This window comes from Alligator mississippiensis, chromosome 3 (genome assembly GCF_030867095.1).
Source record: "Alligator mississippiensis isolate rAllMis1 chromosome 3, rAllMis1, whole genome shotgun sequence".
In the NCBI taxonomy this organism is placed as follows: Eukaryota; Metazoa; Chordata; order Crocodylia; family Alligatoridae; genus Alligator; species Alligator mississippiensis.
In genome coordinates this window covers 94,369,067-94,392,262 of record NC_081826.1, presented here as the reverse complement: position 1 = coordinate 94,392,262, position 23,196 = coordinate 94,369,067, and the positions used below count along the sequence as shown (strand labels likewise).

The following is a 23,196-nucleotide window of genomic DNA, read 5'->3' as shown; positions in this document are numbered from 1 at the left end:
TCACCAGTGACAGGGTAGGGGGTGAAGCAAGTTGCAATGGGCAGCCTGTTTTGAACCGAGCTGTGTTATTTTGGTGTGCCGCTTCTAAATGGTTCCACCTTTTGTATTAGTAGTTTTTCATGGCCTTGAGAAGGGTGGAACAGAACTACACTTAAGCACTTACCCACCTAATAGATGGAATAGACTCCAGCCCTTAGCAACAAGCTTGATTTCAAAACAAGGAGAGGGTGAGACCTCTGTTCGAGTGCAAAGAAGAGAAAACTCAGCTCTGCATCTCATAGGTAATATACTTTGAAATGTTTGACAGAATATTATACTGTTATGTGATTGCTTTGAACTTGCATAACAAAGGCATCAGCTGCAGAATTTGAATGATTGATTTATTTAATGCCTTATAACAATGCTATGGTATACGACTGATTAGGACAGGATTGAAGAACCAGGTGCCACCAGCCACTAAAGCTAATATTTCATAATTAATACAAATCTAATGTACCGGTCCTTTTAACTCAGAAGTTCATAATAGGGACACATATTTATGCCTCCCCTGGGGAACACACTACCTCTCAGAATTAGGTGTGGATAATAGGTGGAATAAACAAAGAAGGCTACCAGAGAGCTGGAGCCTCCCACGGCATATGCACAAAGATAGCTAAAGTCCTATTAATAGATTTTTACTGTAGTAATTTTTATTTATTTTCATATGACACCTAAGTGTTTTGGATGCTTTACAGATATAGAATAAAACAGATGCCAACCCCCAAAGCTTTCTGTTTGCTCAACCTCTTTTTATGCTTTTGGTGAAATTGTGCCAAAGTGCTTCCACTCTGTTAAAATACATGGACTTAATAATACGCTCTCTTGCCTTTTCTCTGTGCTGTCTACTTAGGCCCTGATTTAGCAAGGTACTAAAATCATATGCCTAATTTCAAAACCTAAGTAGTTCTTACTGGTTTCAACAGAACTATGCTTATGCCTGAAGTGAAGCACATGGTTGGCTATTTTGCTAAAGTGGCCTTAATCTTGCAAATAGTTATACATGCGCTTAATTTCATGTGTGTAAGTAGTCAAATTGGCTTCAGTGCAGTATTCAAGTGTGTAAACTCAAGTACATGGGCAAATGTTTCCAGGACTAGGGGCTTTGATCATAAAACACTCTGGCCGGGAAATTATTTTTTTATATGCCTGTATGAATCCTAGCATTATAGGTCTTTAATTTCAGTTGTGGCCACTAGCCACAATTCAATTTAAATAACATAATAAGAATAACCAGAAATATTAAGATTATAAAGACACAATTAAAAATCATTAATCTTCTGCTGAACAATCTGCAATGGGTTCAGAAGTGAAAATGCTCTTGTGTTACCAGACTGTAGCTGAACCTAAAATATTCCTTTTTCCCTTCACTCTGCAAAAGCAGGATAGAATAAGGGTCCCTTTTAATAACCCACATTTTAATAACCCAGTTGCATAGATCTGACATCCCTGTCCCCTGCCTCTTATCATCTCCTTTGTTTCTGAAAACTTAGCAAAACTCTGCCTCAAGTCCAAGTGGGACTATGAATATAGAGAAACAATATGGATTAAAGAAATTGATAAACCTTCAAAATAGCTCTCCATCTTTTTTTATACCTCTTATGTGCTTGACGTCAGAGAAATTGTCTCCCCATACTAGAACCAGCGTATATACAAATACTGAATTACACTCAACTCGTAACTTTATAGCTTTCCTCCTTAAAAACAGGTATACTCCGAATAGCTGTGCCATGTGACCATTGGAATTGCAAATGTGAGCCAACCACCTTCTTCCAACATCTCTCTTCACATAGTCCCTCCTTGCTGTGTGTCTCACTATTTCCCTTAAATATTCTCAGGCTCCTTAGCTCCCTTCCCACCCCCAAAACTAATCCTTCCTTCCTTCCATTGTCTGGCATAATTTCTTCTCCCTGTTCCTGGCACCTAAACCCCTCATCTGTTTCTGCCTTGTCCAGGCTCATTCTTTTCACCCATTCCTAGTTACTTCCTCATAAGTAACCAGTATGTATGGTGTAGTAATAATGGCAGGAGGGTTTTTTTTCTTTTCTTAGTGGTGGCTCTGAGGATTGCATAGTCCAGTATTAGTAATCCAGTATTAGCCTTTTGGAATAACACTACACAGAGCGCATCTACACATTTATAAATGTGCAGTGGTTACTAGGGGTGTACTTGGTAGCCGTGTTGGTCTGAGACAAAAAGACATACAAAAAACTAGAACTCTTGGTTCCAAAATGATACTTTTTATTAGACCAACTGGGAATTCGCAAGAAAATTGTCCTTTTCTGCAAGCTTTCAGGATCAAAGTCCCTTTGTCAGGCTCTGGGAAAAGTATAGATTGTACAAGATGGTAAAAAGTCCCCATAGGTAGGAAATAAACTTCATTTTTGCGCAGAGGAAGCTGAAGATGGAAGGCTGTCCCTCTGGGTCCATGAGAGTGTCTTTGTGAGCTGTGTTGAGTAGCTCTTTGTGTAGATCCGGTAGAATTCCCTCCCTGGAGGTGTCAGATGGCAGGCAGGGAAATAAATTTTCTTTTTACCATCTTGTACCATCTATACCGGGGTAGGCAACATTTTTTGGATGGAGTGCTGAAAAAACCACAATGTCTACCTTGGAAGGTGCCGGAGTGCACATGCCAGAGCCTGGAGCAGCTGTTTGCAGCCTCCCGGCTGCAGCCGGCTCATGGAGCCCAGTGTGCTTGCAACAGGTCTTGCAGCCTCCCAGTTGCCTGCTGGGAGCAGCCTGGGCTTTGTGGCTGGCAGCAGCTGCTTAGAGCCCGGGCTGGCAGTGGTGTGCCGAGCAAAACAGCCTTGCATGCCATGCTCGGCACACGTGCTGGGGGCTGCTGACCCCTGATCTATACTTTTTCCAGAGCCTGATGAAGGGACTTTGATCCCGAAAGCTTGCAGAAAACGACAATTTTCTTGCGATTTCCCAGTTGGTCTAATAAAAGGTATTTTGGAAGCAAGAGTTCTAGTTTTTTGTATGTCAGTGGTTACTATGCATTTAATTTAGTACTTGTATAAGTAAGTACTAAATTTAATTAATATTTAATTTAGTACTTGTATAATCAAGTACTAAGCAAATACGCAGTAACCAGAGTTACTGCTCAGTAGTGTCGGCAAGTACCTTTTTAGTGATGCTACTGCGCAGTAGCCTAATAATACTAATACTGTGTGGTAGCACATTAGCTCTGTCCATGCTGTGACGTGCTACTGCACAGCGTTATTAGGCTACTGCGCAGTTAGCATCTCATGTAGACATGCCCACAGAATCCTTAACAGGGAATTGTCTATGATCCGGTTATAAGAGTGAAACACAAATTATATCAGGAACTTAATACTGGGAATAGCACTGCTCCCATCTTTACATGCAAATAAAAAAGCTCCACCTTTACAAAGTTTACCACACAACCATACTGGTGTCCACAAGACAAGGCCAGTTTTTCTCTTCTACTCAATTTGTCATGTACCCTGCTCAGTCCACCATATACAGTACCACTCACATTTATGATCAACATTCCTTAATGCTTTTTGTTTTTTTATGGTCCTTTAGCACTTGTTCCTTTTGAATTGCCAGTGAAAATTAGATATGCTAATACACATTAGGATGATTGTGAAACAGAAGTATCCCCTCACAACCATTACTATCATATGTTCTTGGCTTACATAGTCAGCTGGCTTTCAGGGAATGCATATCCATTCCTTATAATTTTTGGGGACAGCATTATTTCTACAAAATTAGAACAGAGCATTTCACAGCAAATTACAAAGGCTGCATGAAAGTACAAGAAAATGAGAGTATGCAGTTGCAAACTTGCAATAATTTTAGCACTTTGGTGGGGGCCTGGGTATCCTTCATAGTGCTGGTGTGTGTTTCCATGGCAGCACCATATATTTTGTACAAATTTTTTCTGCAGAGAAGTTATTTTGGCTGCTACAAGATTTTGAAGCAAGATGTCATTTTAAATGTGATGATTTCCAGCTGGGAGAAAGGCCACCCAGGCAGACTGTAGGTGCATTTTGCAGAAGCTTTGGCCAACTGGTTCATGCTATTCACATTGGATTTTAGAATCAAAAGATGCAAAAAGATTCTTTTGGTACCTCTACACAGACATGTTAGCCCTGAGGATGCTTTGGCACATTAAAACCAACCACTGCCAGAGGGGCTAAATATGCTATGCTATATGCCAATTTCCTTTCTTATAGTTTCTTTACAGTTGTTGCCTAATTTCACTTTTTACAAGACTTTAGTGTAAATCAGTCTGTGGGAGCATCTCATTTATTCTGATGAATGACGGAAAGCCTTGCAATTCATAGGTAATATGGCAAACTGTGAGCCTTTTCCTGCCTTTCTCCCTGACTCTTTACTGCATTATTGTGTTTTGGTCATCCATGTAGAGGCAGTAACTTCATGAAGCTCATCCCACTGAAAACACGGGTGAGTACTTGGGAGAAATGCAATCCACCTACAGCCATCCACAAAAATAAAGCTCATTCCCCTTCTCATTAAAAGGACAGACCTTTAATGGCATCAAACTGTCAAGTGGCATAACAAGCAGAGTCCCATGCAGTGAGAAGGAAAGTCCTTTTAGTTTAACTGCAATCGGAGTTCTCCAGCTTATCTTTATAACACACGTTGTTCCCAAGTATGGATGTGTTATCACCTCTGTTTTACAGATGGGGAGACTGAGGCAGAGAGAGAGAGAAAGTGATTACCCAAGGTCACACAGGAAGCACAAGAACTGAGGCACAAGACCATTCTTCCAGTCACAGCAACCTGATTTCCACATCTCTAGTTTATGCACCTACTTTTTAAGAATAGTTTTCCTCTTTTTGTTTGTGTTTGGGATATCATGGTTGCTGACTGGACTGACAATGCAGTTTTCTCCATGTGCTGAACTGCCTGTAGAGATGGCTCAGCAGTTTGTTTTGAGAACTGAGCTCTTTAGGGGGTTCAAATGAAGGCAATTATATGCCATAAGATACTATAAATTAAACAAGAAGTTATCATGTATGTAATTATTTATTGAGCTGAGGATCCATACAAGGTAAACAAATGTTTACAATATCATACAGTAAGCATCTCCAGGGCTTAATAAAAATGATTGTCACTCACCGTGCTTCACAAAATTTTTCTTTTAATGAATAAATAATTTGATGAAATCAAATATATTTACAATATAAACAAATGAAAAAGCTTTGGATATATTAATCTGAGCATCCTGTATTTTGCCTTTTCTAATGGTATTTCTATCAGTAATTTTCCTCTGAAATGGTACAAAGTATATAGAAACTACAACTCAACAAAGATAACATGGTTTGGTACATGTGTATCTATTAATTCAAATAAGCTACATATGCTTCATTTATTATGCACGTGTTAGAATACAAATATAACTAAAATCATATATTATCAAAATGCTAGACAGCATTCTTCACAAAACAGAAATGTACACTAGGTTGTGACAATAACAGAGGATCACAGGCAACAAAATATAACAGAAAAGTACAAATTCCTTCATAAGAATATAATTGTGCTCTTTAAGTTACCAGATGACTATGCTGCTCCACCACATTGATGACTATGTATGAATGCAGTATCCAACAACTGCTGTACAGGTTTGTGTATATGTTTGTATGTGTTGTCAAGCAGCGGCATTACAGTGGAAAATGGGCAGTGCAAGCAGTTTTATAAACATTTTCTTGGGCTCTTAAAAAGAGCCAATAATACAAAGCAATATAAGCAGAACACTGAGAAGTCTTCATCTCATGTACACAAACATCATGAAACGATTTGCTTTGTTTTGTGGTGGTGAAAGGAGTTTTGTCAGTGTTGTTTGTAAGATCAGCCAGAATTCAAGTATTCCAAAGCCACTTCATAGCAGAATTTGTATTGATCCTGAAAAATCAGAAGAAAATCACCAAGACAGCCACAGAAATAACTTAATTAAAGATTTCAGTATCTCTCTCCTTTAAAAATTATTTACCATCAGTCATGGTCAACAACTGCTGTACAAAACCAATCTGTATTCAGATAAGATGGGGTTTTCAACCTTTTTGGATCAGTGTCTGCCTGGCAGTCGGATGCAGAGTAGTATACCCCTGGCAGCTGGATGCAGAGTGGGGGAGGGCAGCATGCAGCCGAACGCGGAGCGGTGGCAGCCACCACGTGAGAACTCCTCCCCCCCATCAAGGTGGGCGCTTGTGCAGCAGTACAGCATAGTGCATGGCGGAGTTCTGTGTGTGTGTGTGTGTGTGTGTGTGTGTGTGTGTCCCCTGCCCCATGTGCACCTCCTAGGGCCTTCTCAACTACCCGGCGGGTACACATACCCCTGGTTGACAACCTCTGAGCTAAGACATCCCTCATACTAACCAATCAATAGATAGTACATACAGTAACAAACACTGCTTATCATACCATACAATAGTGTATTTGGGTACCCTAACATATGAGGAATATTGATGACAAATAAACACACCGACCTCTAAATCTTCAGAACCTATCAAAAAGTTCATGCGAAGTAGAAACTGGAATTCCCTCATGGCCGTGTTTATGTTAAAAGAGGCCAAGGTCAGCTCTTTGCTATATTTCAGTTCTTAACTTTAAGTTTATTTTTGTCCAGGAACTCATTACATTTCAGAGGAAAAGCCTTTTATTACCATTCCTCTACACAAAATTTAAAATCCCTGGAAGCCCACACTCCAGTTTCTACTCCTCTTACACTAAAGCGCATATATTAAGCAGTCAATTTTACTGTCGCAAAAGATATATTTTCAACTACCAGACCCTGTCTCTTCAGACACAGGTCTGTATTATGGTGATGTGGAGCCCAGGCTTGCCCCATGTGTAACTATGGGCAAACCTGGGCATAATGTCACATGAAGCGCATTGGTATGCCAATGGAGGAAGAGCAACAATTCCATCCCCTACCCTGCCCTTGCCAATGATTCTGGCCCTGACTCTTCTAAGTGTACAGGCTGTAATAACTGCATGTGTTATATCAGGGGTGCTGAACCCCCAGTTCATGGGCCAGATCCAGCCCTTGGGGTTGTCTCATCCAGCCCACAGGTAACCCCATAAGTTTGAAAATTTGGTGGTGGGAAAGTGGTGACAACATTAATGGAGTACATATTACACCAGCCCAGATGTGCAGGGGCTGGATGAGACTGTGGTGGGGCTAAATCCAGGTCACAGACCAGCTCCGCACCACTCATCAGGCCCAGGGGGGATCAGAAGGTTGAGCATTACTGTTTTACATGGTTTGCATCCATCTTTATAAAGAAACCTTGGAAAAATACTTTCTGCTGATTTTTTACTTTATTTTGTGAAACAGTAAATATTTAAATGCAACAAAAAAACAGTCAAAACAACACATGTTATTCCTTAAGTTCCAACTTTGAATAGTTCTGAGTTCCAAAATTTAATTTGGAAAGTTCTGCCTAGTAGAATGTATTCCATTTTTTCTCCCTGAAGTAAGCACTGCTTCTCTCCCCTGCACTTTAATTACGTAAGAAAATACAACAGGGCATGTGCTATTGTGTAGTAATAATAACAACAAGCAACTAGCTGACAGGTCAGCCTTTTCCTTTATGTGGAACACCAGGACTAAAAAGGATACGATTATGCTGAAGCAAAAATTTAAAGAGATTCTATCTATTGTCTGCTGAACTCACTCATGTAACTTAGTTGCATGTTTATGAAGAAGAGAATGTACTTTAAAAATTCTACAGTTGCTTCTGAAGACAGAGCCGAGAAAGACTGTTTAGGACAAACATGCATTTTCCTGATGCTTCCATTTGCAACTGCAACTTAAAAAATTAAGGAACAAAATTCTAGGAGCTGACCTCCACAGAGCTGTGACTGAGATGTACTATAGGTTTTAAGACATAGCAGAATCATATCAGCTATGGTATATTCTTTTGACTGTGAAACAAATGAAGAAATCTTAACAAAATTATTTTTTTTTCTTAATTGCATAAATATTGCTAAATATATTGCAGTGATGCTGTTATTAGTGATCAGCTAACCATCCATTTCCAAGGTTCCAAGGGTGGCTGTGCCTTAAGGAAACGATCCTTTGGGCACAAAGCAAGACGATCCCTGAGCGAGGCAAAAGAGGGAAAGGGGCCAGGAGGCTTCCCCGGCTGACCAGAGAAATCCAGGGCAACCTAAGGGCCAAAAGGGGAGCACATAAAAAGTGGAAACAGGGAGAGATCACCAAAGACGAATATACCTCCTCTGCTCGTGCTTGTAGGGAGGCAGTTAGACAGGCCAAAGCTACCATGGAGCTGAGGATGGCAACCCAAGTAAAAGACAACAAGAAATTGTTTTTTAGATATATAGGGAGTAAAAGGAAGGCCCAGGGAGGAATAGGACCCCTGCTAAATGGGCAGAAACAATTGGTGACAGATAGGGGGGACAAGGATGAACTCCTCAACGAGTTCTTTGCCTCAGTGTTCCTAAGTGAGGGGCACGACAAGTCTCTCACTGGGGTTGTGGAGAGGCAGCAGCAAGGCGCCAGACTTCCATGCGTAGACCCTGAGATGGTGCAGAGTCACTTGGAAGAACTGGATGCCTTTAAGTCGGCAGGCCCGGATGAGCTCCATCCGAGGGTGCTGAAGGCGCTGGCCGACATCATAGCAGAGCCACTGGCGGGAATATTTGAACGCTCGTGGCGCACGGGCCAAGTCCCGGAGGACTGGAAAAGGGCCAATGTGGTCCCCATTTTCAAGAAGGGGAGGAAGGAGGACCCGAGCAACTATAGGCCAGTCAGTCTCACCTCCATCCTTGGCAAAGTCTTTGAAAAAATTATCAAGGCTCACATATGCGAGAGCCCGGCAGGACAAATTATGCTGAGGGGAAACCAGCACGGGTTCGTGGCAGGCAGATCGTGCCTGACCAATCTAGTCTCTTTTTATGACCAGGTTACGAAATGCCTGGACGCAGGAGGAGGGGTGGATGTCGTATACTTAGACTTCAGGAAGGCCTTCGATACGGTATCTCACCCCATACTGGTGAACAAGTTAAGAGGCTGTGACTTGGATGACTGCACAGTCCGGTGGGTGGCAAATTGGCTGGAGGGTCACACCCAGAGAGTCGTGGTAGATGGGTCGGTTTCGACCTGGAAGGGTGTGGGCAGTGGGGTCCCGCAGGGCTCGGTCCTTGGACCGATACTCTTTAATGTCTTCATCAGTGACTTGGACGAGGGAGTGAAATGTACTCTGTCCAAGTTTGCAGATGACGCAAAGCTATGGGGAGAAGTGGACACGCCGGAAGGCAGGGAACAGCTGCAAGCAGACCTGGACAGATTGGACAAATGGGCATTAAACAACAGAATGCAGTTCAACAAGGAGAAATGCAAAGTGCTGCACCTAGGGAGGAAAAATGTCCAGCACACCTACAGCCTAGGGAATGACCTGCTGGGTGGCACGGAAGTGGAAAGGGATCTTGGAGTCCTAGTGGACTCCAAGATGAACATGAGTCGGCAGTGTGACGAAGCCATCAGAAAAGCCAATGGCACTTTATCGTGCATCAGCAGATGCATGACAAATAGGTCCAAGGAGGTGATACTTCCCCTCTATCGGGCACTGGTCAGACCGCAGTTGGAGTACTGCGTGCAATTCTGGGCACCACACTTCAAGAAGGATGCGGATAACCTGGAGAAGGTCCAGAGAAGGGCCACTCGTATGGTTAAGGGCCTGAAGACCAAGCCCTACGAGGAGAGACTAGAGAAACTGGACCTTTTCAGCCTCCGCAAGAGAAGGTTGAGAGGCGACCTTGTGGCTGCCTATAAGTTCATCACGGGGGCACAGAAGGGAATTGGTGAGTATTTATTCACCAAGGCACCCCTGGGGGTTACAAGAAATAATGGCCACAAGCTAGCAGAGAGCAGATTTAGATTGGACATTAGGAAGAACTTCTTCACAGTTCGAGTGGCCAGGGTCTGGAACGGGCTCCCAAGGGAGGTGGTGCTCTCCCCTACCCTGGGGGTCTTCAAGAGGAGGTTAGATGAGCATCTAGCTGGGGTCATCTAGACCCAGCACTCTTTCCTGCTTATGCAGGGGGTCGGACTCGATGATCTATTGAGATCCCTTCCGACCCTAGCATCTATGAATCCTTCTGTAGTGATTTGCTGATTCAGCAGCCTAGCTATTATTTCTAGTAAATGCAATACCTAGGTAACTTCCTAATAGAATCAACACTGTTATTTCCCAGCATGCTCACTTCTGTGCATCCTTTGTACATTTTACTATTCATTAGATCAGGGGTCGGGCAACTCCAGGCACACGTGCTGAGCATGGCGCGTGAGGCCATTTTCCTTAGCACACATTGGAGCCAGGGAGGCAGCAGCTGTTTGCAGCCTCCCAGCTGCAGCCGGCCCCAGCTCTGGGTAGCTGCTGTCAGCCAGGAGCCCGGGCTGCTCCCAGCAGGCAGCTGGGATGCTGCAAGCCCTGCTGGGAGCAGGCTGGGCTCCGTGGCTATCAACAGCTACCCAGAGCCAGGGCCGGCTGCAGCCGGAAGGCTACAAACAGCTGCTGCCTCCTGGCCCCGGCCCCGGCCCCGGCCCCAGCCCCAACGGGCGCACTGCTGGCACCCGCTGCCTTCCCAGAGCTGGGAGACAGCTGGGGCCGGGGCCGGGGCAGGAGGGCAGCAGCTGTTTGTAGCCTCCCATCGGCAGCCGGCCCCAGCTCTGGGTAGCTGCTGATAGCCATGGAGCCTGGGCTGCTCCCATGGAAGCCCTGCTGCAAGCCAAGGCTCCGTGGCTATCAGCAGCTACCCAGAACCTGACTTATCTGCAAACATCTGCTGCCTCTCTGACCCAGCTCTGGCCCCAGCCCCAGCTGCCTCCCAGACCTGGCCACAGACTCTGGGGAGGCAGCACATACCGGCGATGCTCCCCACTCTGCTGCCCTCGCCATTTCTGCAAAGCAGCATTGGAACCCGGTGCAGCAGGGCACAGCAGGGGGCGCAGAAAGCTGCCTGCTTCACTTCTCCTGCAGGCGGGGGCAGCAGTGGGCAGCAGCAGCGGGGGGTACAACTCTGCACTGCTGCCCACGCTGCTCCTGTGCACACAGGGGAAGTGTGGCAGGGCAGCGGGGAGCTCGGAGCAGCCAGCTTTTTGTACCCCCGCTGTGCCCTGCTGCACTGGGTTCCAACGCTGCTTTGCAGAAGTGGTGAGGGCAGCACAGCGGGGCATCGCTGGTATGTGCTGCCTCCTCGGAGCCCGGGGCTGGGAGGCAGCTGGGGCCGGGGAAGAGAGGCAGCAGATGTTTGCAGTTGGTCCAGGTTCTGGGTAGCTGCTGACAGCCACAGGGCCTGGGCTGGGGGGGCAGGGGCAGCAGGGTTGGGGGGCAAGGTCTTTGGGTGGGAGGCAAGGGTCATGAACAGGGCTGGGGGGCAGCAGGGCTGGGGGCAAGGGGCACAAGCAGGGCATCCTGCCATGTACCCCCTGCCCTCATTTTGTTTTTCTGGCATGCCGGCACTCTGGCACCTTCCAAGGTAGGCATTGTGGGGTTTTTCGGCACTCCGGCCAAAAAACATTGCCTGCCCCTGTGTTAGAAGATGGATATTTAAAGCTTCTTCAGGGTATCCAGCTGCGGAAAGAAATATTTATAGGCCTCATATCAGTAGACCCTGGGCACATCTACATGAGACGTTTAGCGCGCACTTGATTAACTGCATAGTAAACGTTTCAGCGTCTACAGGTGTGCCCCTATTAGGGCACACAAAACTAATAAAATCTGCAGCAGAGTAGGACTTGTAAATACATGCAGCAGCAAGTGTAGATGCTAACCAGCTGGCTGGGGCATGAGGGTGTTTCGGTGCCAGGGCTGCCTGCTGGGTAGCCCTGTGTTGAAGCACCCTTGTGCCTCAGCAAGCCCCTCTGCAGCACACTGAGCCTAGCCAGAGCAGCTGTGGTCCAGGTACACATGCAAACGTGCGCCCGGAAGCTTTCCAGGAGCAATAAACTGTGAAACAATACACTCCACCGTCTAGTGCTGCCCCGTAATAGCATATGTAGATCCCCCCCAATAACATTTCTGAAACTCTTTGGACATCTGTCAGTGAGTATGCTCTGTGTTACACAAATAATATCTACAGAATTTCATGTATTTGCTGTACTAAATGAATCCAGCATTTCAAATTTTATACTTTCTGGGAAGCAATTAAGAGATGAATCTGTGAGAATGCACCATGAAGACTGTCCTTGGTCCAGTTGGAAAATACACAGTGCAATAATTTTAGAAAGCAAGCCTAGAAAAATATGCTCATGTAGCCCTACTAGTATTGAGGTTGTATAGATGGTTTTTCATCGGAGGTCCCTCAAGTGTTTTACAAAGGTGGGTTAGCATTATTATCACCAAATGGCAGATGGGGAAACTAAGGTAGACACCTTAGCTCAACCAGCTTCACAAAGCAAACAGCAAGTTTGCCATCAGGAAAGGATCCCAGATCTTCTGACTTCTCTTTTCATCAGTAAATAGTGCTGGTTCCCAAGCACATTTTAAAATGAATTCCCTTGAGCTACTGCTACATTCTCTTACAGTGCACTGGATTAAGATTCAGCAATCCGGAGTTTCTTTCTAGTTTTGCATCTGGCTTGCCAGGTAATGATGGGCAAATCACTTAACTTTTCTGTCTCAGCTTCCCCATCTGAAAAATGGAGGTAACGATATGGACTTTCTTTGTAAAGCACTTTGAGATCTGCTGACAAGAAGTGGTATAGCAGAGCCAGCTAGTTCTCTTTTTATACCTATTTGATAAAAGACTGTTATATACTAAAGGAAATGCTTATTATTTGATAGAAAATAATACAAAAGATCTTCCACAGCAAACTGTGAATCAGTGCAGTGGTACGTTTGCAGAAGGCTGCCTGAGAAATCTATCCCTGCAGAACCATTACAAAACCTTGTTTACAGACAGTAGTTTCTTCAATCATCCATTTCCACCCAAGTCATTTTATCTTTATTTCTGTAAAATAAATGAATGAGGGGGTGCAAAGATCTGTGGGTGTAAGCTCTGAGAGACCAGAAAACAGCAGGCATGCTAGGTATACCTATCTAAATTTGCATTACCTGAATGGGAAAGCAAGACAATTCTCTTTATATCTGGCAAATATTCTCTTGAGAATTTTAAACAGAGGAACAGGAGCTAAAAACTTTGCCCCCCACCCCCAGGGCAAAAGCGGGAAGCCTCTTCATTTCTGGAGGGCTGAGACTCTCACATTACTATCTATTCCACAGAGCAAGGTCTCACCCACTGTGCATGCATCTTGTGCTTCTGGCACAATGCAGGTTCAGCTTAGTTCCAAGTTTGACTCCAGATGTATACAACATCCTTCTTTTTGGTGCCTTGCTTGTGGGATGAGACTAGAAATCCATGGTTGTGGAGGTGGGGCACCTTGAGACATATGTTTGAGGAGGAGGGGATCCTTCATAAGACAGGTAGGTGCTGCAGGTTTCATGGACCTGGCTCCATTACACAGAAACCAGAAACTTTTCCTCCTTGTGGCCCATCATTACTCATTAACAGCTTTGCAAACCCCCTACTGTCAAGATGTTCAACATCTGAGCTCACACTGGGGGTAGGATTCTCTCCTAAGAATACAGGGAAGTAAAGGTAGAGATTGTCACATTTCTGACATTTTTTCCTGTCTCCTTCCAGGGGACTTTGCAAAAAAAAAAAAAAAAAAAAGAGATCCCCAAATACAATTCGGATCCAGTCAAGTGAACTTCTGTTAACCACAGCTTAAACAGTGAACTCCAGCTAAGTTATGATTCTTTAAAGTTGCATAGATCCTGCACTTGCCATTGAGAGTTCAAAGCCTGCCAGCTTTCATGAAACCACAGTCTACGGCTGGGTGCTTTAAAGGCAGTACACATTTAAAGTCCACTAGCAGCCTTCAGCTATATTGGATGGCATTATACATCCTTCTTCAAATACAGAACTACATACCAGAATATAATACCTGCTGCTTTAAACTGTCCTCTTGCATCACAGAAGTTGGTACTTTAGCACTTCTACATTTAAAAAGATTCCACAGAATGCTCTCTATGAAAATAATTGCACATGGCCTTTTGTTTCTGAACTCCTTTAATCTTTCTATGAGATAGAGCCACCATAATTAAATGCAGTATTCTGGATGTCAAACTGAAATTCATGGCTCTGATAAATATTAGGCGATTAAGCTATTTATAAAATATATAATTTGAAAATCTGGCATTTCATTTTACATGACTATTATTTCCTCTGTGCAAGTACTGCTCTCCACATGGATTGCCCTGCTAGAAAAGAAAATTAATAAGGATGTTCTGTAGAAAGTTTTAAACTATTTTGAAAATTCAAATGAACATAGACAAAGTCTCCTTGGGAAGAAAGCAATGTAAAAATACTTTTACAAGTAAAGTGATTTCTTTATCCTCTTTGAAAATAACTTGCTTGCTTTGTGAACAACTCCCACTGCAAATCTTGGAAATCTCACTGAGTCTTATGATAATAAGGAACCTTTTCTATTTAGTTATACAGTTAAAAAGCTCCTACCAGAAGGTCCACCATGTTAGGCTTATTATTCCTCAGTGTCTTCACAGCATGGAATACATCAACTGCCCTCTGGTGTCGAAGCATTTCACAAACAATGCTGATTGCACAAAACGTCCCACTGCGGCCACCTCCATTTCTAGAATAAAAGTGATAAAATGGCTCCATTATTTTTGACTATGCTACTAGTTCCTGTAGTGTCTGAATGTTTTACAAAATGAACTAATTCAAATATTGATGCACCAATAAATAATAATGCCTCTAAAGCCTGGAGAACTCTAACAGGGCTACCATTTCTAAGTGAGAATAATGGACTAAATTACTCAAAATGTCCATTTCAGAATACACCACCCTTGGGGAAGAGCTATGGGTAACCCAGTGTTTCAGTTTTTCTGTAGTGTTTGTGTCTGCCTAAAGAGGTGTTAAAATAACTATGCATATCCACATCCTAAACAATGTCCCTTGACACTTCCCATGGCACCATAGTTAAGTGAAAATAATACCCAAAAGGGTTCAAGTCATTTATGGATTTTGAGGTTTGGCTTGGGACTGGTTTCAAATGTTTCTGTTCTAGATGATGACACCTTACCTTTGAACTTGAGAATCTCAGAGGATCTCGGAATAATAAAAGACCTGCCCAATCTTTCGTGTAACCTTGTTTTGTTTGCTGCAGCTTTGACACCACTAGGTGGTGCTGCAATATTCCACTAGGCATGGCATGACCCTTGTGCCACCAGGTAGGGGTACCAGCTCCATAGGAATGATTGCTATTATAACTGCTTGTGTTCCCCCTCCACCTACATTTTCAGAGGCTGAGAACCCAAAAAGATTTGGTAATAAAGCAGTGAGGTGCAAATATTCATATTGTATGATCAAATGCAGTATTTAATAATGCTTTATCTTCAGTTATTTTTAATCTTCAAGAGAATCTGGAAAACCTATTATTTCTGCAGTTATTCTAATCAGAGTCTTTAAGCAGCACTTTCCTGAAAATAATAAACCTTAATAATTACCAGAGTGCAGACTAGTTAGCTAGCAGGTCTTTCAAACCAGCAAATGGTTGATTTTCAAAGGAAGCCACTATGTCGCACATCTGTCACACCCAGGCAGTAAGAAAAGAATGCTCTCTGCTGCCAAAAACATTGGCTGATATTGTGGGAATCTCTGAGAATTTTAATTAAAATAAAGTAATATAAAAGGATTATATTAGAGCCTTTTCTTTCTTTGCTGTCTGGAAGTGACGCGTGTGTGATGTTGTACAACTATTTAATATCATCAGCAACTGCAGAGATAACAGTAATTTGCACTTCAAAAGGGCCTTTCAGCTGAAGATCTCAAAACATTAATTAGTTACACCGTACAATACTCCTTTGATGTATATATTATTATCCCCATTCTACAGATGGAGAAACTGAAGTACAAAGATGCCAGATGACTTGTCCAAGTCAGTAACAGTGGGAAATATAGAGAAACTTTTATATTTACCTCTTTAGTTTCTAATTTCTATTAAACATAAAAAGAATTGTAAGAACATTATTTTCTAATCTAGGTCACAATTCATAAAAGCACTTAAGCATGTGCTTAAGCCCATCCTTAACCAGGACAGCACTTTTAAACAAGCACCTAATTTGAACAGGAATGTTTTCCTGAATTCCAGCTTCAGGTGCAGAAGATTCCACCCTGCAATTACAGCTAGAGTTGAGGGCATGTTACAAGGAACCCGTCCTAATAGACGGATAGTGGAACAGACGAAATAATGGAACAGAGCAGATGAGCATAGACATTTTGGGACACAGGTTGGTAAGTATTATGCTGCTGTGATAAAATATATGTCAATGATTGTTTAACTAGATCCTTCTCCTTAGTTTATCACTTCTCAAATAGTGCGGTTGTTTGTGTTTGGAGATGACTTTACTCAATCTACTTTTGTCTTAATTTTGTTCTGCCAGTTATGAATTACAGATGACAAGGATTCTTAATTTGTGCAGCAAAAGTGCATTTTGCCTTCTTAAAGGTCAGGGTTTCTTAAAATGTATACTCTGGGGCATGTGTACATACACATTTGTGTATATAGACACAGAATCATCCCTACATAGACAGGGTAAACTTTTGGCCCTCAGACCTGCACATGGGGCCCTCAGGTGACAGGCTTCCAAGGTTCTTCCAAAGAACATTAATGGAAACTCCCAAATTCACACAAATGCTGATCAACGTTGAAGTGATCTCCTACGTACTTCAATTCCAAATTCATGGGTTAATTACATGGATGTCTCTTATTCTTTTGCAAATCTTTTCAAACCCAACATACATCTCTCTTCATATTGTTCCCTTGCTTGTTTACTTTCATTTCAACTACTTACAAACAGTGTACGACTGTACGTCCCTCCCCTCCATTGTATTCTTCCTGCCATTTCTCCACCTGACGGATAAGTTTTAAGAAAGAGCGTTTGGACACTGGAGTATCCCTGTACATGGGCCATCCCAGGAACTGAAATTGTTGCACCATCCGATATCCATCTTGGGGCTGCAAACATCCAACCAACAAGAAGGAAAAAAAACAAGGCATTACTTACATTGTCTTCAATGGTATATAATTTAAACATTCTCATCAATGTGAAAAGTTGTTGAAGCAGATCTCGGCTGACAAATTACTAAAATAATTTCAACTGCCCTTGAGAGTTATGGGTTTTAATCCTCATCAGGGTTATTAAGAACAAGATGTTTTAAATAGAAGGAATACACATAGACTAGAATAGAACAATGGGACAGCTGCAAGAGGCAGGTGAATAATGAATTAATGTTACAGCAGGCCCTTGATAGCCAAATGTAGGTTGCAGTACAATTTCATTTTAACCTTTGTTTTTCCCCAAGATCATAAGATCCAGGTTTATGAAAAACCTTTCCATATTTCCATGCTATTTTTTTTAAAGATAGTTTGAGTGAAACCTTTCAAGTCATTTTTGAAGCAGGTAAGAGTGAACAAATGGATTTCTCCTGTTAAAAAACATCTAACTGCAGCACTCTGTTGAAAGAGCTGAAGTTTGAAGCCTGCTGGTGGAAAACCTTCTGAACAGGAGTTTGCTCTGCTGATTAAAAAAGAAGGGTAAAGGAAAAGGATAAGTGTTACAAAATTGTGGTAATCTTTAAAGGTCACAATAAGTAGGCAGAGGTCAAAATGCTATTATAGATTATTTAGCATTTTCACTTTCATGCAAAGTGACCACATTTAAGTACCATTTTTACATTTAATGATATATGAAAGTGTCAGCAATACAACAAGATGAGCTATGTTATAAAAAGTCGGAACAGATGCAAGTCAGACTGGCACTTCAAATACAGAAGAACTGGGGCAATGTAATCTGTGCCTGGGCTTTGCCTGTTCTCCTGGTCAGCCCTTCCAGTAACTGCCCCTCCTCTCCAATTAGCACATAAATCAGCATGTAAATACAAGTAATATTTTGCATGGAGTTTTTTACTCTGCAGCAGTACACATGTATAATCTCAGCCTGCTGGCTAGCCCCACACTGGAGCTCCCTCATGCCCCAGCCAGCCCCTCCATAGTACAATGAACTGTGGGGAGCAGCCCTGGGCTGGCAGGCTGAGCCCCAGGACCCCTGCCAGCCAGGGCTGCTCCAACCAGGCTCAATGCATTACAGTCCTGGGTACATGTTCAAACGGCGCACCTGGGAACAATAAACTCTAGCATAATATGCACCAGTGTTTATGGCTTTGCATTAATTGCATGTGTAGATATGACCAGAAATTATTAAAACACATACATCTGTTAACACTTCCTGGATGCTTGGGTTTTTACACTGTAGACATTACTGGAAGTCTGCTGGTTTCCATCCTGCTGGCTTCAATCTGTGCAACTGATTCAGCCTGGCTCTCTGGTATGGGAAGTTGTGTCCCATGTATCTTTTCAGCCTTTTTCAAGGGTTGGCCCTCAATGGGCCCTTGACTGACTCAGACTTTTCTGACTAACTATGGAATGCTGCCTATCCCCTCACTTCTCTTGAGGATGGCTTCTCACTTCACTTGAAGGGCGGTCTCAGCGTATTCCAAGAGACTGCTCTGTATGGATGGGAAAGGATGGCTGATCTACTGCCTAAGGGTTGGGAAAGGATGTCTTATTTGCTCTGTTGGGCTAGGGACAGAAATTACACATAAAACAATATAAGTGATCAGAAACTGGTTCAAATCTGTAACACAACAGAAGTTCAATACACATTACCCACTTCCAAAATGGCCGAAACAGGTTTAAGATAAACCTGGATGGATGTAGTATCAGACTTCACTGATCTAGGTTACATCAGTTTATTGAACTTTTGTCCCAAATCTCCTCTAGATTCAAGTTAATTCACACTCCCTCAGCATCCTAGGATGCTTTGTACCTCCCCTGCAACTCCCCCTTGCAGGGTGGGTAGGCTAGCCTTGGCCCAAGCTGTCTATTCCCACCTAGCAGGATGTGCTCTAGCACCCCCAGCTTCTGGCATGGGCTACTGCAGGCATGTGCCTGCATTTCTGAAATCAAAAGTGAAGGTCTGTTCACTTGCTTATCAGTTCAGTCTGCGCAGCTTAGACTAACCTGCGACGATTGAACTGATTCAGCCTTGGGCTTTTTGAATGTCTGTACTTAATTAACCCTGCTGCTGATTTTATGGAGACATGGGAGCAGTACTAAACCATAAGCGTCATACCTCCTTAAACCATTTCTTTGGAAGGTGCACATATTAACTCGTGCATTTAAATGAGTGTGCACACATCTGGTATGGGTCAGAAACATAAGAAACACACCTGCCTTCTTTACTCTAGTTAAAGAGTCAGGTAATTAAGCACAGAAAGATGCATTCTTCAATCATAAGCATAAAAAGATGCAAAACCTATAGTCTTTAAAAAAAGGCCAAGTGAGTTTTGGGGTCCTAACTTAGGACATCTTAAGGGGGACTGATTTTCAGAAAGTTGATGCACCAACACTTTGTAAGAATCCAACTGCTCTAAGGTGAGGCAAGCTGGAAAATAAAAATGAAGGTACCTAAATTAATCAATACTTAGTATTGAAAATCTAGGTCAGATTTCTTCCACTGAAGCCGTATATCCGCAAGCTGTTTTTTTCTAACCTTTATTTCTGGCTATGTTTATTCACTAAGTTTGAACACACTGTTTTTAAGATGGAGAAACCATATATACAAATGTGCAGAATGCCTGAGTTAACACAGATTTAACAACATTGATTTTATGATTTCCTGCTTACAGTACAATTTCAATGCTGCATTTGTCTCATTTACATTTAATAAACATAACAAATGCATCTGGCAGAAACAATATTTCTCCTCTGATTACATATATGTGAACTTATTCTGATTATATGTATGAACTCTATAACATTTGCAGGCTGAGGAAAGTGAGCTGCTGCATGGGTGTTTATCTTTTGCTTCATGTGATCTTAGTGGTTTTTCCATTTAATCAGATAAGACTATTGCATTTGGTAAATAAGGTCCTTACTCTGGCTGCATTATAAATTCGGAATATTCGGCTAATTATGTCTTCCTCTAAATCAGCTGATACAAATTCCACTTGAATAGGACCATGTCGGTGCACTCCATTTTCTGGCCAGTACTGGGGACATAACTAGTGAAAATCAAAAAAAGAGAGACAAGGTTATTTATAAGAACTGTGTGAAGGCATTTTCCCTGTTTTTGAATAAATATTGTTTTAATTAAATTGTGTTTTACCTCATTTATACTTTTCTGCTTTTTAAAGTGTTACTAAAAACCCTGCACATTATTTAAAAAATGCAGTTCCCAATATCTGAGCCAGTTTTACAACATCCCATTATACCTTTGCAAAATAAACTGAACCAAATACATTCTGACAGACTTGAACCTCACGGTTACACCCATAATTCTTTATAGAGTTTGAAATCACATTTCTTCACCCAGTTTTGATTAAAGAACAAGATACTGCATTTTCTTGCATATGACATGCCCCAAAATATAGTACACATCTTGCCCCTGAAAGGCACAATGAAATTAAAGACATCTTTCCTTGAAGCAAGGAACTGAGTAGCAGCAGCTGGGCCTGCTCAATTCTTTTGCTCCTTATGGATCACTGCAGATATTAATTTTGGTTTTGCCTGGTAAGGCAGAACCTGCTCTTACCGTATTTCTCACACATAATGCACACTCCAATTTTCAGCAGCTGTTTTGGGGGGCAGGAAAGGTACATGTTGTATGAAAGAAAATATGGTACAACAGAACATAGGGATGCTATATTAAGGACATCTAAAGTATGAGGTGAGACATGAGAGCAAAGACCTGATATCTTAAACTGTCCTATGTAAATAACAGGTCAAACCGCAGCCGAGTAGTAGATTGTGATTATAAATGGTGCTTCTGCTCTCAAAGCTCCAGCAACTACATTCTGTCCTCAGTTTAGTCCTAACCTGGTGATACTGCTGTCACCACATTGCTTGAAAATTTCAGCAGTCAGTCTTACATTTATAAATATAACTTTACAAAAGTAAATGTGTTCTCACTTACATTGAGGAAAACATTATCTGTTTTTGATTATAGCTCACAGAGGGGTAGTAATACATATCCTAGGTGGTAAGGGCAAAATTCTATTTCACTATAAGAACCCAGATGGCAGTTATATGGTCACAGAACTGCAGATTTTGGCACTTACACACAGTTTATGATACAGTAAAGGACGTACAGGTGCACACATGGTTACTGAGCATGCCCAGCAAGACTCCTCTGATCAGGCAGGTACACGATACACTAACCCAGATGCGCCCATAAAGCCAGACAAATCCGAAAATAGTAGTTTGGCAAAAACTTATCATGGCTGTTTGTGGCTAGTAAGCTTTCAGTGCTTTAGCCCAATAGCTCAGTTCTTCTCAGGGCTCTTGGCAAGAGAATGGGAGACCCAGGTTTTAGACCCTTCTCACATAGGTGGGAGTTTGAACCTACTTGTCTCAGTGCCCATAAATAAGTTCTAACCATAAGTAAGCTATTATCTCCTCTCCTCTCCAGTGCACCTTTTGAGCCGCTACACCTTGCATTTAACAGTCAGGCTGCACATGGACATCACACTTATCCCAAGACAAAGTGCAATTGCACAGATGTCTAGGTCTGTTGCCCCTGGAAAAATCGTAAAGTTTCCCAGGTAAGAAACAGAAACAGTTTATCCTGATATATTTCAAAATACATCCCAGGATCACAACATTGAATCAATGGCAGAAAAGCAGCATTCTATTCATCTACTCACTAAATCCTGATTAGAAAGGCAATGTGTGTACACACCAATTGCAGGATATTTTTGTTCTGGGCTAAACAAAAGAGGAACTTATCTTGGGACAAATACAAAATATGTTTTAACCTTCATTGGATAAAATGTATGGAGAGGAGCAGGGAAGTTTCTGACACAGTGGGAACAAGGGTGCATGCTTGAACCCAGAGCCTCCTCCCTTCCAGGGCAAGACCCACCTCATTGGGCACATCTACACATCTGGCTGGGTGGGAAAATCTGGCCAGGAGCTGTCCCACTTACCAAGAAATAGTGGTTCAAATCCCTCTAGAAGAGGAGGACCTACAACTTGAGTCCCCTCTTTGCTGGGAAAGAAGACTAAACATTTGGCTACTGGGCTAATATGTGGAAAGGTCTTCCTCCACCACTATCATTTTGGCTCCAGCAGGTATGCATGTAGGCATACAGGATGATTTTTTTTTTTGCTAGCAGATGAAATAGAATCTGAAACTGCATCAGTGCCAAAAACTGCAGTTACATAGCTGTATAATTGCTGTTTAGGTGCATAGAGTGAAATGACTACCATTACTGCTCAGAATATCTATTAATATTATTTTGTGATTTGCACTATATGATGAGATTATTATGGCTTAATAATATTGGAATAATAACATTTAACCTTATTGCTTTAGAGATCAGTTCAATAGTTTGCTATGGATTCTTTGATAAAGCCAGTCTATGCATTATGCAATTTGCAAAGAAAACCTTGTGACTTTCATGGATATCTGTAGCTGTTCAAAGGTAAGTTTGGCAAGTATGTGTCAAAAATAAGTATGAGCATGAGGAATCCGTACTCTTGCTTGCTTGCAAGAACCATTAATCTCATATTTTGGAACTTATCATTAGTAAAACAGCAGTGGTCTTCATTCTTCAGTATTGCTGTTGGTGATCCACAGCTGAGCTCACAAATTGCACATGTTACAGCTGTTGTTTTGCACACCTTAAGAGCAGGGAGGCATAGTGAGCTACATTAGTCAGAAGTCAAGTAGAAGTTAGGGTAGATTTGCACCTTATAGACTACTCAAGGGTGTGTGAGGGGGCAAGACTTTTATTCATGAGTCTGAGATTATTTTCAGAGTGAATAAGGAAAAATTTATATATGTAATGTGTATGTGTATGTATCACAATCTTTCATGGGCTGAGGCTCATTTCATCAGATGCTCTGAAAGTGCACAAAGCAGGATATAAGAAGGAGAGAGACATTTCCAAGGGCAGAAGGGAGGGGGATAGAGGGGGAGAAAGGAAAGGGGAAAGTGGAGTTAACCAGGGACTAGGGATTTTTATCCCATTACCTGGATTAACTTTTGTGAC

General features: G+C 42.3%; 1 protein-coding gene across 13 annotated transcripts in view; it reads right to left on the bottom strand.

The window, feature by feature from the left end:
* Positions 1–5,039: 5,039 nt before the first annotated feature.
* PTPRM (protein tyrosine phosphatase receptor type M) overlaps positions 5,040–23,196 on the bottom strand; it is a 725,043-nt gene continuing 706,886 nt past the window's right edge. For 7 of the 13 annotated variants that reach the window (XM_059724225.1, XM_014606664.3, XM_059724227.1 and 4 more), the window contains 4 exons: positions 20,080–20,205; positions 16,935–17,113; positions 14,578–14,713; positions 5,040–5,934 (listed from right to left, as the gene is read on the bottom strand). In XM_059724225.1, coding sequence (XP_059580208.1) covers positions 5,881–5,934; positions 14,578–14,713; positions 16,935–17,113; positions 20,080–20,205 — 495 coding nt within the window. In that variant the 3' untranslated portion in view covers positions 5,040–5,880. The remainder of the gene's footprint in view (positions 5,935–14,577; positions 14,714–16,934; positions 17,114–20,079; positions 20,206–23,196) is intronic. The other 6 variants (XM_059724226.1, XM_059724230.1, XM_019490441.2 and 3 more) reach the window with 1 other exon arrangement.